Genomic DNA, 16,637 nt, shown 5'->3' with positions numbered 1-16,637 from the left:
ACCCCTTATCAGATATATGATTTGCAAATATGTTCTTCTATTCCTTAGGTTGCCTTTTCAGTTTTTTGATGGCTTCCTTTGATGTACAGAAGCTTTTCAGTTTGATATAGTCCCATTTGACCTGGAATTTTCTTCTTTTAAAACTTCTGTCCCATTAATATCCCTTGAGAAGTCTTCCTGTACCCCCCACTACCCAGGGAATGAAACCATTGCTCTACAACATGAAGGAGTTCCTCAGCTTTGTCATCCATAAGACCAGCTTCGTCTTTAGTCTTATCCATTCTGTTGTTTAGTCCATCTATTTCATTTTTGTAATCTTGACTATAATATGATTAATTTCCAGGTATTATTTCTTATCTCTCACTAATTCTTTCTTAGAGCATCTTGTTTTATGATAGGAATGCAATTTCCTCTAAAATCTCTCTGAGGGTTCCATTTGAATTTTTAAATCTTTTCTTTTGTTCTCCAAATTACCTCCATTTTCTTCAGGGTTGCTCATTTAGTTTATTCTTCTCCTCTCTTCCTTGTTGGTGATGTTTCTCAAATATGTGTTGACTTCTACTACTTAGTTCTTAAGTGAGCACTGAGTTGATTAGTGAGAACAAATTGTTTCCTCAAAAGGCCCCTGCCTTAAAAGAAAAAGCTCCCCTGATCTCTGTGGGAGTGTAGTATGTTTGGTTAGCAGGCTTCCCCATACAGTGTGTGGGCATGGGCAGCCAGGAAGCCAGAAGCATTTTATAAATGCCAAAATAATAAGGACTTTTCTTCTAGTAGTGAAGTTAAGTGGGTTTCACTCTTGGATGGAGCTGTCTATCCTTTTGACTCTCAGTTGAGTAAAGTGGAGGTCTGAAATCATCTGTCTTTTTTTATCTCTGCTTTCCTTATCTCCCAAGCCTAATGTCTTCTTCCAATATCTCCTTATATCTCCCAAAGACAGACCTCCCCCTTTCTCTACAAGGCAGTCCTTAGGTTTTGGGCTGGAGGGAGAGTGTCAGCACTGCCAGCCTTAAGAGCCCTGTTTACTCTACTTGGAATAAGGAGAGGGAAGGACAGAGAAGGGAAGGACCAACAAACCTGATCTTTCCAAATACTCATCTTTGGCTAATTCCCAAGGATCACCCTGGGACCTGTATCTGCTTTTCTTGCATGTATTGCTGTTGGGTTCGGAGTTTCTTGGAGACCCCCCTGAAGGGCAGTTCTTCCTTCCCTCTGTCTTGGGCCTGCATTCTGCCCTTCTCAGTTGAGTAATCTGTATCTATGTATTTTCCATCTTCCAAGATTTTTTTTTCAAAACTTTCTTCCTGCTGCTGGTTTCCCTTCCCATTATACTTTTATCAAGCAGGTACAGGTATAAGTGTAGGTACAGAAATGGAGAGAGTTCTACCTTTCTGTCATTCATGGGCATTTAGGAGGAAGGGATGGTAGCAGTATATGCTCAGTTGACCATCTTGAAACAAACAAACAAAAAAAATTAGCTCTATTTTTAAAGAGATAGAGATGGTATAATGCAATATTTGTAAAAATGCTTAACCCAAAATTCAAGTCTCTAAAGGAACTTTCCTGTGTAGATAGCCACAAGTACATATTCATTCTCCTCCACCATTAAGATTCTGCTGTAGAAGAAATTAACAACCATTACATTACCCTGTGCAGCTGTGCTTCTGCTCAGTGGTCCCTGTTTGTTGTCTGCCATGTGTAGTACCTGGTAAAGATGATGAAAGCTTCTACCAGTAAAGTTTTTCAAGGTTTTCTTAAGTCATTAAGTGTGTCTATTCTAGGTGTTAGTTTCTTTGGGAACCTGTGAAGTATTTACATAGGTGAACAGAGGTTATGAAAAAGTAGGAAAATTGGTCAGATTGTCATTTTATTTAAAAATAAAAATTAGCTTCAAATCATTTATAGAGAAGACAAAAAGATAATTCCTCTTAGAGAAAGGTGTTAACTTCTGACATAAGACCAGGATTCACATAAAACCATTGCTGATTTCCAGATACCACCTATTTTCCTTTTCACTATTTCAGCTCAAAATTTAACTTTTGAAAGAGTTCAACTACAATATATAGTTGAATGTATTTGATTTCAGATGATGGGGCGCTTTTCAGTGGTCTGGCACAGTCAGGGGCCTGGTGCTGCTTTGATGAATTTAACCGAATTGACATAGAAGTTTTGTCAGTCATCGCACAGCAGCTCATTACCATCAGGAATGCCAAAGCTGCAAAGGTAAGGCGCTGGTCAGTTGTCTGTGGAGATCGCGTTTCTTAACTTCATAATGAATTTACAGCATGTTGCATCTTAGGAAGGACAGTGCTAACTTTAGCCTCTGTATTCCAAGTTTCCAGTGTCATTGGTGAGTATTACAGCAACGGGACTTAGTTGGATGAATTAATTGCTCATCCCAGGCAACACAGAGAAACAGCTGAATGGCAGACATTGTGCTGGGACCTGAGGATACAGAGCTGGTGAGACTCAGTCCCTGCCCTCATGGAACCTTGTTCTTCCCACCCTCAACACACGTGGACATGCGCGCACACACACACACTCTTGTACTCCTGTCCCTTTCTCCTCCACCTCCTTTTCCTCCTCACCTTTCTTATTCTTGCCTTTGACATATACTTCTCTGCTAGGTTTCTCTAATGCTGCCTTATCTAGGCTCTACTGCCTTCCTCATGACCCCTAGTCTCAGTCTATTGCTGGTAGAAAAATGAGAGAGGAGTCCTGGAAAACCCAGGGGGACCTTGACTCTCCAGAACTCACTGGACTAGAAATGCCAAGGAGTGTAGGACCAGATGAAGATATTAAAAGGGCCTCACTATTTAAAATCTGATTTAGCCCATATGAGCATGTTCCTGGAGAAGGGTGTTGTACTGGGAAGGTGATGGCAGTGAAGGATGGGACCAAGTCCCCTACCACTCTGTGTTGACCTTGTGAGATTATGTCATGAAATCACCAAAGGGCAGATTGATGTTCAGCCAGTACAAACCAGAACAGCCTTGCCAATTGTTTAATATTTAAATAGTCACTGCCTTGAGCCCCTGGAAGGTCCCCACCATTACCTTGGCCCCTACCTGAAAAGTCTCAGACCTCCTCAGGATCCAGCCAGAAGGGTTCATCCTGACCTACCAAAGGGGCCTCTGGACCCAGCTCCCGCTCTAGGGACAAGAGCCATTCTCATCAGAAAGTGCCCTGCTAAAGAGCTGTTAAATATTTTATTGCCTCTGCAAAAAATCATATTATAGAACAAGTAAAAAGAAAACAGAAATTGGACTTTTACCAGCTACTAAATTGTACACGTCATTGTACTTTACACTTATTTCATCTTCACACCAAACCAGTGTGAAGTAGATGGCGTTTTCCCAAGCTACAGGTCAAAAAGATTCAGAGACATTAAAACATTTCTGGGAACAACATAGAACCAAGACACACATCTAAATCTGTGTGACCGTGAGGTCCACGCTCCTCCAACTACACACCCTCTGGGAGGCCCGCATTAAAATCAGGGACCACCAGATATAACATAATGTCAGTCATTATCACCACCCTGAGCGCTTAGCATGCTTAGCAAAGCCTCAGGAGCAAGGGAGAAGGAACCAGAGAGAACGCAGGCAGCCTTGAAGCATTGCCAACTGGAGGGCAACCATGTGAGGTGAAAGGAAGGTAGGAGGACATCTGAGACTAACCAAATCTCACCCTTGACTTTGCCAGTGGTCAGAGGAGATAGTTGGAGTAGAATACGCCCCCTAGAATACGTGAAGAAACTAAAGCACAGCAATTTACAGGTTTGAATAACACAAAAGCCATTAAACAGCAGCAGGACTGGGGTCTCCAGTTATGGGGTCCAGCACTTTCTCCTCCAGGCTATGACACATCACCCCAGCTCTGTCATGGTCTTCCCCTGTATTCTTTGTGACTGAATATAGTGCCTTCATCCAGTCACCCACCTAGAATCCTGGAATTCGTCTTGAATTTTTCCCATTGCCATCAACCCCAGAATCTAAGCCATCGCCAAGTCCATTCAATTGTATCTCCTAGATCTCTCTCATCTCCAATAAGAACTCCCTAATTCTGGCTCTCCTCATCTCCCCAATAACACTCCCTACTGGTCCCCCTGTCTGTAGTTTGTCTAACCTGTCCAATGCCATCTTTGGTCCTATCACTCTGCTCAAAACTCTCTGTTTCCGCCCATCCATGGAACAAAATCTAAATTTTTTAGCCGAGCATGCAAGGTTTATGATGCTCAGGGCATAGCCTACTTACACTTTCCTCCTAGAACTTTTCCCTTTAGCAAAGTGAATAGCTGGCCATTCCCTGAACATGCAATGCTGTTTCTTGTTCTTGCTCCCTTTGACTGGAATGGCTGCCCTGTTCATCTATGGGAAATGCCCTCTTCATTCTCCGGGTCTCACACGGGCTTCCCTGCTCCTCATATGAGCTTTGCTCCCTGCAGGCTCTGCACACACCTCCACTGTAGCATTGATTGCACTGCATGGTCATGGTCCTAGGTCTAACCCTACACAACAAGCCCAGGAGTTTCTCAAGGGCTCTGCATGCCCATTCCTAACCCATTGCCTGCCTGGCACAGATGCTCAATGGATGTTTGCTGTTGAATGAAAGTGAAGGGGTAATTCCAATGACTCTAACAGTGGGGCCTCAACCACTCAAGGACTAAGATCAGATTCGAATTTCTTAGGGACTCCAGAAAGTAGTGGCGGAGAAGGTTTAGTGGCCATTAAATCTAAGTTGAATTGAGGAGTCTCAGCGAAAGATGTTGAGGCCCAGAAGATTACAGGTCTGGGCCAGGAAGGCGGAGACACCTGGGGCAAGGCAGGGGCAGAAAGGCAGAGAGCAGGAAGCACGTAGCCCGGAAGAGACTGGGAGTGGGTAGGACAGAATCAGGAGGGAAACATTCCCAACAGCAAGAGTCAGTAGTCTTTGCTTGAATGCATGTTACACAAGTTTTGTACTCGAGTAGTAATTATGGGAAAGAATTTACAGATGTCGGGGGACGTGTTAGCTTATATTTTCTCTTTCCCTTCAACAGCTCTCTAGATTCATATTTGAGGGGCGGGAAATCAAGTTGGTTATGACTTGTGCAGCCTTCATCACAATGAATCCTGGATATGCAGGCAGAACTGAGTTGCCAGATAATTTGAAAGCCCTGTTTAGGCCCTTTGCGATGATGGTTCCAAATTACGCATTGATTGCAGAGGTGAGCTTCACATTATAAAGCAGCAAAAACTTAAGCTTGTTTCTTTTATTTAGTATTTGATTATTGTGGTAGAAAGTTTCCCTTATGAATGCAGTCTAGCCAAGGTTATACAGTATTGTTTCCTCTTAAGTGTGTAGATATCGTTACCACATAGAATGTTTTGTTCTGTGTGTATGTGTGTGTGTGTGTGTGTGTGTGCATGTGTGTTTGTGTGTATGTGTGTAACTGCTATATCCCTAAAGCCCAGGATGGTATCTGGAATATAGTAAGCCCCCAAAACTGGAATGAATAAGTAAGTATAATTAGCCAGTCCATTGGGGTTCATCAGTTTGTCTCTAGGAATTAAAACATCTAGATTATTCTAAAAAGACTGTATTATTCTCACTTCTCTCGCTGCATTATTTTTTTTAATTAGAGTCAAGGGATGTTAAGTAAAAGCAATACTAATCACTAATGATGGAGGTCAGGGATTTGTTTCTAGTCTGTATCAACTTAGTCAAAAAATAGCAACATTAATAAGCTAATTCTTTATGATTGTATTTGTTCCTTCTCTATCTATCTAGGAATCTTTCTATTTAAACTTTTTTTTTTGTTTCTTCATACTAGTTAACACCCAGTGTATTAAATTTTATATGTATTTTTCTTGGCACTTTTTACCGAGGCATAATTTATATATAGTAAAGGGCACAGATCATAAGGGTACAACAGAGTGATTCCTTACACATGTATTCACCTGTGTGATCACCAAGACCAATATATAGGATGTTTACAGGACTTCGGAAGGCCCCTCATGCTCGGTGCTGTATTTCACAGCAAGGGATGCTACCCCTTTTCAAACGGAGCTTCTCAGAAAGCACATATTACTCCTGTGGCTAATAAATTCCTGACAACAGCTAATTTAAAATATTCCTCTGCATGAATTAAAAGTAATTGCCTAAGAATAGAATAGACCATGCCAAATCCTATCATTAGAAAAAGTACAACTTTTATTAGTATAATGCCTACAGCATCTCATGAGTCCCCCAGTGTCCTCTGTGGGTAAGATGGGGTGGTGGGCAGTTAAAGCAGGTGGCATCTTCACTCCAGACCCCTCTCTGGACAGGACAGTAAATGACTTGCTCATTGTCCAAAGCTGGTAGGAAGAAAACCAGGTTTGGAACTCAGTCCAACATTGTGTTCACATCTCACGTTTTGTCCTATTATTATATTACTCAGTAATTAATTGGAGAAATTTAAAAATCCAGTCTTCTGAGTGCTATTCCTATTGTTGTTACAGATTAAATGAATCAGGGTCTGTCATCAGTAAATATTTTTAATCACCTGCAGTGCACAGAGTACTGTGCTAATAGGTAGTGATAGAGGAATGAAAAAAAAAACAGACACCAGTATGAAATCTCTGCATTATCTCAAATCACAATTCCAAGGCCAACTGTAGTGATTTGAGTAGATTATGGATTGAAGGAGGTGTCCATACCCACCTCCACGTATCATCACTGATTTATTTAACCAAGGGTGCAGAAACTTGTCAGAGGCAAGGTGACTTCCTAGGGCAGGGGAGAGGCTGCAAATCTTTGTGTAGCTTCCCTTGACTCCCAGGGAGCCTAAAGGGAGTGCATCACTGACACTGTCAGATCAGGGAAGCTCAAGTCTTGCTTTTATACTCAGGCCTCACAGCACCATCCAGCCTCCACGATGTGAACATTTTCACAGTGGGCTCTGCTGCTCCTCCAACCAAATGTCACCAAGACCACATCTTCATCTGTCGAAAGAAAGCAGAATCAGTGCTCAGACATCCCCGTATAATATCCCACCTTCCACCTTGTGGCACAAAACCTTTTTCCCTTCAATCTTTACATTTCCTTGTTAAAGGGTATAACAACTTGGAGAGATGCAATATTAATACCTAAAGTAGATTTTGAATACATTGGTATTATGCTAATATGTTTTTATCAATATAACATAATAGACACTGCATTATATTTTCCCATTCTAGGTAATTCTATATTCTGAAGGATTTGAATCCAGTAAAATATTAGCAAGAAAAATGACTCAGATGTATAAGCTTTGCAGTGAACAGCTCTCTCAGCAGGATCACTATGACTTTGGCATGAGAGCCGTGAAGTCTGTACTGGTCATGGCTGGGTAAGAAACCAAAGTGGGCAAGAGTCAAGTTTCCAACCATGTCATCACTTGCATTTCGTGAGTAATTCACAGATGGCTCTTAAAGCAACTTAGCAAGTGATTAATAAATGTGAGCTGCTGCTGTTGTCATCATGCTTACCTTGACAGCCCCCTGCTACAGTGAAATGGGGCATCTCTCTTCATCCCAAGGTTCTTCACTGTGAGAACCAACATAGCTGCCCCCAGACCAAACCTGAGTCTCCACTAGGCTTTGGGTAACTTTTGTTTCCCCTGAACTTGTCACATACAATGGGTTTCAGTGTACAAAAGGCTTTACCACCATGAGGTAGGATGATGAGAGTTAAAAGACATACAGTTTGTTATGCAGATACACTAATCAAGTCATACACGTCACCTGACAAAGCATACTTCAGTTTCATCATTGCATCCGCAGTCCAAGCTTTTATCCTAGACGCCCCCTCTCTCTTTACAGTTTGGTCCAAGGCTGAGCTTCTTTCTAGTTCCTAGTAGAGCAAGAGTCTTTTCTCTTCTCAGGACCCAGTTTCTCTCTTTATAACCTCTTGACATGCCCACCTGTGGCATCCCCAGCTTGTCCAGAGTCTCTGAGGGAATCTATCTTCTCAGGCCGTGACTCGCTGGCTCAAGCTCCGCCCACACAGGACCCCTTCTGCCTGGCTCCTGTACCCCAGGCTTCTGCACAAACCTCCCTGGCTTTCTACCCTCTGTTCCTTCTTTCAACCTCCTAGATACAGTATTTCTCCTCTTTATAGGATTGCCATTAAAGGAAGAGGGATACTAAGGAGTTGAGACACTTGTATTCAGAGAACAGAACTACAGCCCACGGGCAAGACAGACAAAGGAGCAGTCATCTAGAATATAATGTGTGAGGGCAACAATGGGACTGTGCCCTGGGTTCGTTGGCAGGGGATGGAGGGACTTTCTAGAGGAGGGAATGTCTGAGCTGGATTTTGAAAGAAAAATAAGAGCCAGCGAAAGACCAAAGCAGAGCATTCTGGGATAAGAGAAAAGGGAGTCACAGGGATATGAATCATCATGATGTATTCAGGGAACTGTAAATACAGGTTGGATAAAGTCTGGATTGATGGGGGGAGCTTGAGAAAATGTCCTTGTCATTCTCCTCAAGGCTATGTAGCCTGTGCCTGACTTGTCCGTGTGCTCTCTTGGAGATGGACACTGGGCATGCAAGGGAAAATGGTACCCTCCTTCTAGCAGGAATCTGCAGTGGCGTGCCCTCCACAGCTTTGTGCAAGCAGAATCCCCGACCCACAGGTTTGGAAAATCACATTCCATATTATGTTCTTGCAATGTCATCTGAATTATTCCTTTAAATTTAGGTCTTTAAAAAGAGAGAACCCAGACCTAAGTGAAGATGTGGTATTGATAAGAGCTTTACGAGACTCTAACTTACCAAAATTCCTAACAGATGATGCTGTTCTATTCAGGTAAATTTCTAGGTGCGACAGATAAAGCATAGCTACTGTGTAGAGGTAAAGCATAGTTTATCTTCAGATATGTCTGCCTCTAACAAGGTATCATCTTTTCTAGAGACACCTATTGCAATTTTTAAAATACTAGTTTAAAAGATACTAAAGTTTTAGCCTTAATCCAATCATTTATTTTTTTCAAAATATTTATCACCAAGCTGCATGCTATGCAAATTAGCATTGGGTTACAAACTCCTGACCTAAGAGAAATTCCTGACTCAAAAGAAGCAGATTTGGGCCCCCACATAAATGTGATTGCTTTTATCTATTTCTACTTTTATTATTTAGTTTTATGTTTATCCAAGTCATATAAGTATGTGGTTTTAAAAATAAAATGCTATTATAAGTTACTCTCATGAAAAACAACAGTTCCCTGCCCTTCACCAAGTCCCACTTCCCGAAGGCAATCATTTTTCAATTCATTCATTCGTTCTTTCCTATTTCCCTCCATATTTTTTTAACATCTTTATTGGAGTATAATTGCTTTACAACGGTGTGCTAGTTTCTGCTCTACAACAACCTCCATATTTTTTAGTACCACGTTTATGCCATCTCATGACTTTTCCATTTTAGATGTTATCTATTAAGTTACTAACAGAGAGATGAGGGTATGCACACGCACCTCTTCCCCTCCACCCATCCTCTCTGTGTAGTCATGTTACAATATAACTGGAGCTAAATATTCAGGATTTCCATAATTTATTATAGAAATATAAATGTTACCTAAAGCTGCACTATCTTTCCCTTGTTATTAAATTATCTAGCTTTTCATCTTCCCTTCATATATTATCTTAATTTTTGTTTTTTATTCCTTTTACTTACTTTTCTATAAATCTATCACTAATTCATTTCAAATTCTGCCAGAATATAAATCTCCTAAAAACAAAATCAAAAACGACCTTCAATCGTACAAAATATTCTCTTGAATTTGTCTCCTTGGAGCCCTCATCCTCCTCTCTGATCTACACTGGTTGCCCATTACCCCTGGTGCATGTCTGTCATCCTGGGATGCCCATTTATGACCTTGCTGGGGATTCTCTTTGCCTTTATCCACTATCAGATCCCCTGTTACCCAGAACATGTGTCTACTCACTTTTGGCAGAACATGATGAAAATTTCTATACAGTTATGTTTGCACAATTATGATATTGCTATGAGTGAGATCCTAAGAAGTACATTTCCTAGATCATGGGGTATGGACATTACGGATTTACATAGATCCTATCAATATGTCCTCCAAAGACATTTTACATTTATATAAACAGTTTTATGAAAATGCCCATATCCCTTTATATGTTTTGGAGGGAGAGATACCAAAATAGTAGCCTATTTTATGTATATTACTTTAATTATTAGTACCACTGAGCATCATTTCTTATGTTCATTACTCATTTATATTTATTATTCTTAGAGCATTATTCTATTGTGCTCTTTTACTTAGCAGTTTGTGGGAAATCATAAACTTTATCTGGTATAAAAATTGGAAATATTCTCTAAGTATATCACTCACTCTTTATGTTTAAAGGCTTTTGCCTCACAGAAGTTTGATTTTTGCTTGTTTTTATTTTTTCACTTTATCAACTTTTTTAAGTTATAGAATTTTTATCTTTTTGAGGTAGACTTTCTTAACACAGTGTTGTAAAGTTCATCTCTTATATTTTCATGTAGTACCTTTTTTCCTTGCTCTTTTTTTATCGACGTATAGTTGATTTACAATATTGTATTAGTTTCAGGTGTACAGCATAGTGATTCAATATTTTTATAGATTATACTCCATTTAAATTTATTATAAAATATCGGCTATATTCCTTGTGCCGAACAATATATCCTTGTAGCTTATTTATTTTATACATAGTAGTTTGTACTTATTCATCCCCTACCCCTATCTTGCCTCTCCCCCTTCCCTCTCACCACTGATAACCACTCATTTGTTCTCTATATCTTTGAGTCTATTTCTTTTGTTATATTCACTAGTTTATTTTTTTAGATTCCATATATAAGTGATAACATAAGGTATTTATCTTTCTCTGTATGACTTATTTCACGAAGCATAATACCCTCCAGATCTATCCATGTTGTTGCAAATGGCAAAATTTTATTCTTTTTATGGCTGAGTCATATTCCAACGTATATACGTACCAAATCTTCTTTATCCATCCATCTGTTGGTGGACACTTAAGTTGCTTCCATACCTTGGTTATTGTAAATAATACTGCTGTGAATATTGAGGTACAAGTAGCTTTTCAAATTAGTGTTTTCATTTTCTTTGGACTTATACCCACGAGTGGAATTGCTGGATAATATGGTAGTTCTATTTTTAGTTTTCTGAGGACCCTTCATACTATTTTCCATAGTTGGCTGCATCAGTTTCCCACCAAGAGCATAGAAGTGTTCCTTTTCTCCACATCCTCACCAACATTTGTTGTTTGTGGTCTTTTTGTTGATTGCCATTCTGACAGGTGTGAAGTGATATCTCATTGTGGTTTAGATTGGCATTTCTCTGATGATTAGTGATATTGAGCATATTTTCATGTGCCAGTTGGCCATCTGTATGTCTTCTTTGGAAAAATGTCTATTCAGGTCTTCTGCCCATTTTTTAATCGGGTTGTTTGTTTGTTTGATATTGTGTTGTATGAGCTATTTATATATTTTGGATATTAACCCCTCATCATTTGCAAATATTCTCCCATTGTCTTTTCATTTTGTTGATGGTTTCCTTTGCTGTACAAAAACTTTTAAATTTAAGTAGGTCCCACTTGTTTATTTTTGGTTTTGTTTCCTTTGCCTTAGAGACAAATCCAAAAAATGTTGCTACAATTTATGTCAAAGAGTATTCTCCTATGTTTTCTTCTAGGATTTTAATGGTTTCCAGTCTTACATTTATGTCTTTAATCCATTTTAAGTTCATTTTTTATATGGTGTGAGAAAATGTTCTAATTTCATTGTTTTACATGTAGCTGTCCAATTTTCCCTGCACCACTTATTGAAGAGACTGTCTTTTGCCGTTGTATATTCTTGCCTCCTTTGTCATAGATTAATTGACCATAAGTGTGTGGGTTTATTTCTGAGCTCTCTATTCTGTTTCATTGATCTATGAGTTTGTTTTTGTGCCAGTACCATACTGTTTTGATTATTGTAGTTTTTTAATATAATCTAAAGTCAGGGAGTGTGATACCTACAGGTCTTTTCTTCTTTCTCAAGATTATTTTGGCTATTTGGGCTCTTTTGTGTTTCCATACAAATCATAAAACTATTTGTTCTATTTCTGTGAAAAAATGCCATTGGTATTTTGAGAGAGATTGCATCGAATATATAGATTGCCTTGGGGTAGTATGGTCATTTTAACAATGTTGATTCTCCTAATCCATGAGCATGATATATCTTTCCATCTGTGTGTCCTCTTCAATTTCTTTCATCAGTTTCTTATAGTTTTCTGAGTACATGTGTTTTACCTCCTTAGGTAGGTTTATTCCTAGATATTTTATTCTTTTTCATGTGATTGTAAATGGGATTGTTTTCTTAATTTCTCTTTCCAATAGATTGTTGTTAGTGTATAGAAATGCAACGTGTTTCTGTATATTAATTTTGTATCCTGCACCTTTGCCAAATTCACTGATGAGCTCTAGTAGATTTTTGGTTATGTCTTTAGGATTTTCTATATATAATATGATGTCATCTGCAGAAAGTGACATTTTTACTTCCTTCTTTCTAATTTGGATTCCTTTTATTTCTATTTCTTATCTGATTGCTGTGACTAAGACTTCCAATACTATGTTGAATAAAAATGGCAGGAGTGGGCATACTTATCTTGTTGTGATTTTGAAATAAAAGTTTTCAGCTTTTCACCATTGAGTATGATGTTAACTGTGGGTTTGTCATAAATGGCTTTTAGTATATTGAGATATGTTCCCTCTATATCCAGTTTCTTGAGAGTTTTTATCGTGAATGAATTTTGAATTTTGTCAAATGCTTTTCCTGTGGCTGTTGAGATGATCATGTGATTTTTATTCTTCCTCTTTTTTGTTAATATGGTGTATCACACTGATTGAATTGCAAATATCAAACCATTCTTGCCTTCCTGGAATAAATCCAACTTGATCATTGTTATAAAGCAGAAACTAACACACCATTGTAAGGCAATTATACTCCAATAAAGATGTTAAAAAAAAACAAAAAAACAACACAAAAAAATGATGTATCATTGTTGAGAATTTTTGCATGTATATTATCAGAAGTATTGGCTTGTAATTTTCTTTTTTTTTTTTTTTAGTGTCTTTGTCTAGTTTTGGTATCATGTAATAGTAGCCTCATAGAATGAATTTGTGACTGTTCCCTCCTCTTCAACTTTTTTGAATAGTATGAGAAAGATAGCTATTAGCTCTTCTGTGTATGTTTGATAGAATTCCCCCATGAAACCATCTGGTCCTGGACGTTTTCTTGTAGCAAGGTTTTTTTTTAATTACATATTCAATTTCACATCTAGTGATCAGTCTGTTTATGTTGTCTATTTCATCCTGATTCTGTCTTGGAAGATTATATGTTTCTAGAAATTTATCCATTTCTTCTACATTGTCCAGTTTATTGGCATGTAATTGTTAATAGCATTCTCTTATGATTTTTTGTATCTCTGTGAGATCAGTTGTATATTCCTCTCTTTCATTTCTTATTTTTTTATTTGGTTCCTCTATCTTCTTCCTTAGTGAACCTGGCTAAAGATTTATCAATTTTGTTTATCTTTTGAAAGAAACAGCTCTTGGTTTCATTGATCTTTTCTATTGTTTGTTTGCTTTTTCAATTATATTTATTTCCTCTCTGATATTTATTACTTCCTTCCTTCTGCTGACTTTGGGCTTCGTTTCCTCTCCTTTTTCTGATTTCTTTAGATGGTAGGTTAGGTTGTTTATTTGAGATTTTTCTTGCCTGTATCACTATAAACCTCCCCTTTAGAACTACTTTTGTTGTATCCCATAGATTTTGGAAAGTTATTTTTTTTATTTTCATTTGCCTCAAGGTATTTTCTGATTTCCTCTTTGCTTTCTTCATTGACCCATTGCTTTCTTATTAGCATGTTGTTTAGTCTCCATGAGTTTGTGTTTTTCCCATTTTTCTTCCTGTAATTGATTTCTGGTTTTATACCATTGTGATCAGGAAAAAATGCCTGATATAATTTCTGTCCTCTTAAATTTGTTGAGACTTATTTTTGTGGCCTAGCATATGATCAATCTTGGAGAATATTGCATGTGCACTTGAAAAGAATGTGTATTCTGCTGGTTTTGGATGAGTGTCCTGTAGATATCTATAGGTCCCACTGGTCTAATGTGTCATTTAAGACAACTGTGTCCTTGTTGTTGTTGTTGTTGTTTTTGGTCTGGATGATCTGTCCATTGATATAAGTGAGGTATTAAAATCCCCTACTATTATTGTATTATTGGCAATACCTCCCTTTATATCTGTTAACATTTTCTTTGAATATTTAGGTGCTCCTCTATTGGGTGCATATATGTTAATGAGTGTAACATGCTCTTCTTTTATTGACCCTTTTATCATTAATAATGTCCTTCTATATTGCTTGTTATAGGCTTTGTTTTAAAGTCTATTTTGCCTGAGTATTGCTACCCCAGCTTTCTTGTCATTTCCATTTACATGAAACATCTTTTTCCATCCCCTAACTTTCAGTCTGTGTGTGTCTTTAGCTCTGAAGTGAGTCTCTTGTAAGCAGCACATAGATGGGTCTTGTTTTTGTATCCAGTCAGCCACCCTATATCTTTTTTATTGAAACATTTAGTCCATTGACATTTAAAGTGATTATTAATTGTTATGTACTTATTGCCATTTTATTACTTGTTTTATGGTTGTTTTGTAGTTCTTCTCTGTTCTTCTTCTTTTTGTTTCTTCCCTTGTGGTTTGGTGATTTTCTTTAGTGGTATACTTGTGTTCCTTTCTTTCTTGTTTTTGTGTATCTATTGTAAGTTTTGATTTGTGGTTACCATGCTGTTTATATATGTTGACCTATAACTATATCTACTTGATTTAAACTGATAGCCGTTTAAATTCAAACGCCTTCTAAAAGATCTACATTTTTTTATTCCCCTCCCCCACATTTTATGGTTTTAATGTCATATTTTACATCTTCATGTTTATCCCTTCACATTTACTGTAATATAGTTGATTTTACAATTTGTCTTAATCTTTGCACTAGCTTATTTAAGTGATTGATCCACAGCCTTAACCATATATTTGCCCTTACTAGTAGGATTTTTCCTTCCCTACAAATTTTTACTTCTTGTTGTAGCCTTTTCTTTTCCACTTAGAGAAGATCCTGTAACATTTCTTTTAGGGTAGGTTTAGTATTGATGAACTCTTTTTGTTTTTGCTTTTCTGAGAAGTTCTTTATCTCTCCTTCAATTCCAAATGATAATCTTGCTGGGTAGAGTATCTTAGGTTGTAGGATACTCTACCCAGCAAGTAGTTAAGCACTTTCAGCATTTTAAATATAACATGTCACTCCCTTCTGCCTGCAAGTTTCTGCAGAAAAATCAGCTGATAGCCTTAGGGGAATTCTTTTGTATGTGATTCTTTGTTTTCCTCTTGCTGCCTTTAGAATTCTCTCCTTATATGTAACTTTTGCCATTTAATCATGATATGTCTTGGTATGCATCTCTGCATTCATCTTGTTTGAGTCCTCTGTGCTTCCTGTACCTGGATATCTGTTTCCTTATTTGGGTTTTCTAGTTCCTTATTAGAATTCTCACTGTGCTCATCTATTCTTTTCCCTAGTTCAGTTAGCATTCTTATCACTAGTACTTTGAACTCTTTATCTGATAAACTATTTATCTCTGTTTCATTAGTTGCTATTTTAGATTTCTTTTCTTATTCTTTCATTTGGAACAAAGTCCTCAGACTTCTCGTTTAGCTTAACTTTCTCTGTCTATATGAAATTAGGTGAAAGAGTTACCTATCTCAGTCTTTTAAGAGTGTCCTTGTGTAAGACCCCATATGCAGTCTGCACTGTGCCCAGTGGCTTTGGTGGGAGAGCTGGATCTGAAGTAAGCACAGGCCACATCTTCCCCCAGCGTGTACTGGCAGCAATCCCTGGTGGGAAATGGGGCTGGAAATGGAGGGGCTAGAGCCAGAGTCAGGTGTGAACCAGGGCTTATCCTATGCTCAGTGGTCAACACTTGCCCTGTGAAGGGCAGAGGCAGGTCCCAAGGTGCTGAAGCAGAAGCCCTGAGGTTGGGTCTGAGCTGGTTCTATTCCCTCTAAGTGTGTGATCTACCCCTCCCAGCATCAGCACCTTCACTCTAGAGGAGCAGTGCTGAGTGAGAAGGGCCGGACTGGATGCCAAGTGCAGGTTGGGGCAAGTACTGGGGTGATCCCAACACATCAGAGTTCCAGGCCACTCACAATCCACTGCCTCCATAAGCTCCATCAATAGCCTCCCTTGCCCTATTCAGATGCAGTGCTGGGTCCAAACCCACTCCTTCCCCCTAACTGCACAGTCTCCTTGGCAATGGCAGCCTTCACCCTAGTGGGGAGCTGCACTAGAGCTAGTAGTGCTGGAGCAGGTGCTCAGCATGGGCCAGGGCACAAGGTGGGAGACAGGGGTTGTGGGAAACCAGTCAGAGTCCCAGGCAGTTTCATTCTGTTTCCTCCCCCTTGTTCTTGGGAGTAAACAACCATGGGTACACCCCTCACAAGTGGAGTCTGGGTTTCTTACAGCTCTGCTGGTAGTCCCACTGGCTTTCAAACCAGCTAAGAGGTCTTGTCTTCCCAGTGTCAGCCCC

The 16,637-nt window shown here is 38.9% G+C and overlaps 1 protein-coding gene across 1 annotated transcript in view; it reads left to right on the top strand.

Moving 5' to 3' along the window:
* The window catches only part of DNAH6 (dynein axonemal heavy chain 6), a 291,757-nt gene that overhangs the window by 132,860 nt on the left and 142,260 nt on the right, over positions 1-16,637 (top strand). The window contains 5 exon segments of the mRNA XM_030837528.2: positions 2,084-2,093; positions 2,096-2,220; positions 5,039-5,206; positions 7,200-7,348; positions 8,704-8,811. Coding sequence (XP_030693388.2) covers positions 2,084-2,093; positions 2,096-2,220; positions 5,039-5,206; positions 7,200-7,348; positions 8,704-8,811 — 560 coding nt within the window.

This window comes from Globicephala melas, chromosome 12 (genome assembly GCF_963455315.2).
Source record: "Globicephala melas chromosome 12, mGloMel1.2, whole genome shotgun sequence".
Classification (NCBI taxonomy): Eukaryota; Metazoa; Chordata; class Mammalia; order Artiodactyla; family Delphinidae; genus Globicephala; species Globicephala melas.
This window is presented reverse-complemented; position numbering and strand designations above follow the sequence as displayed.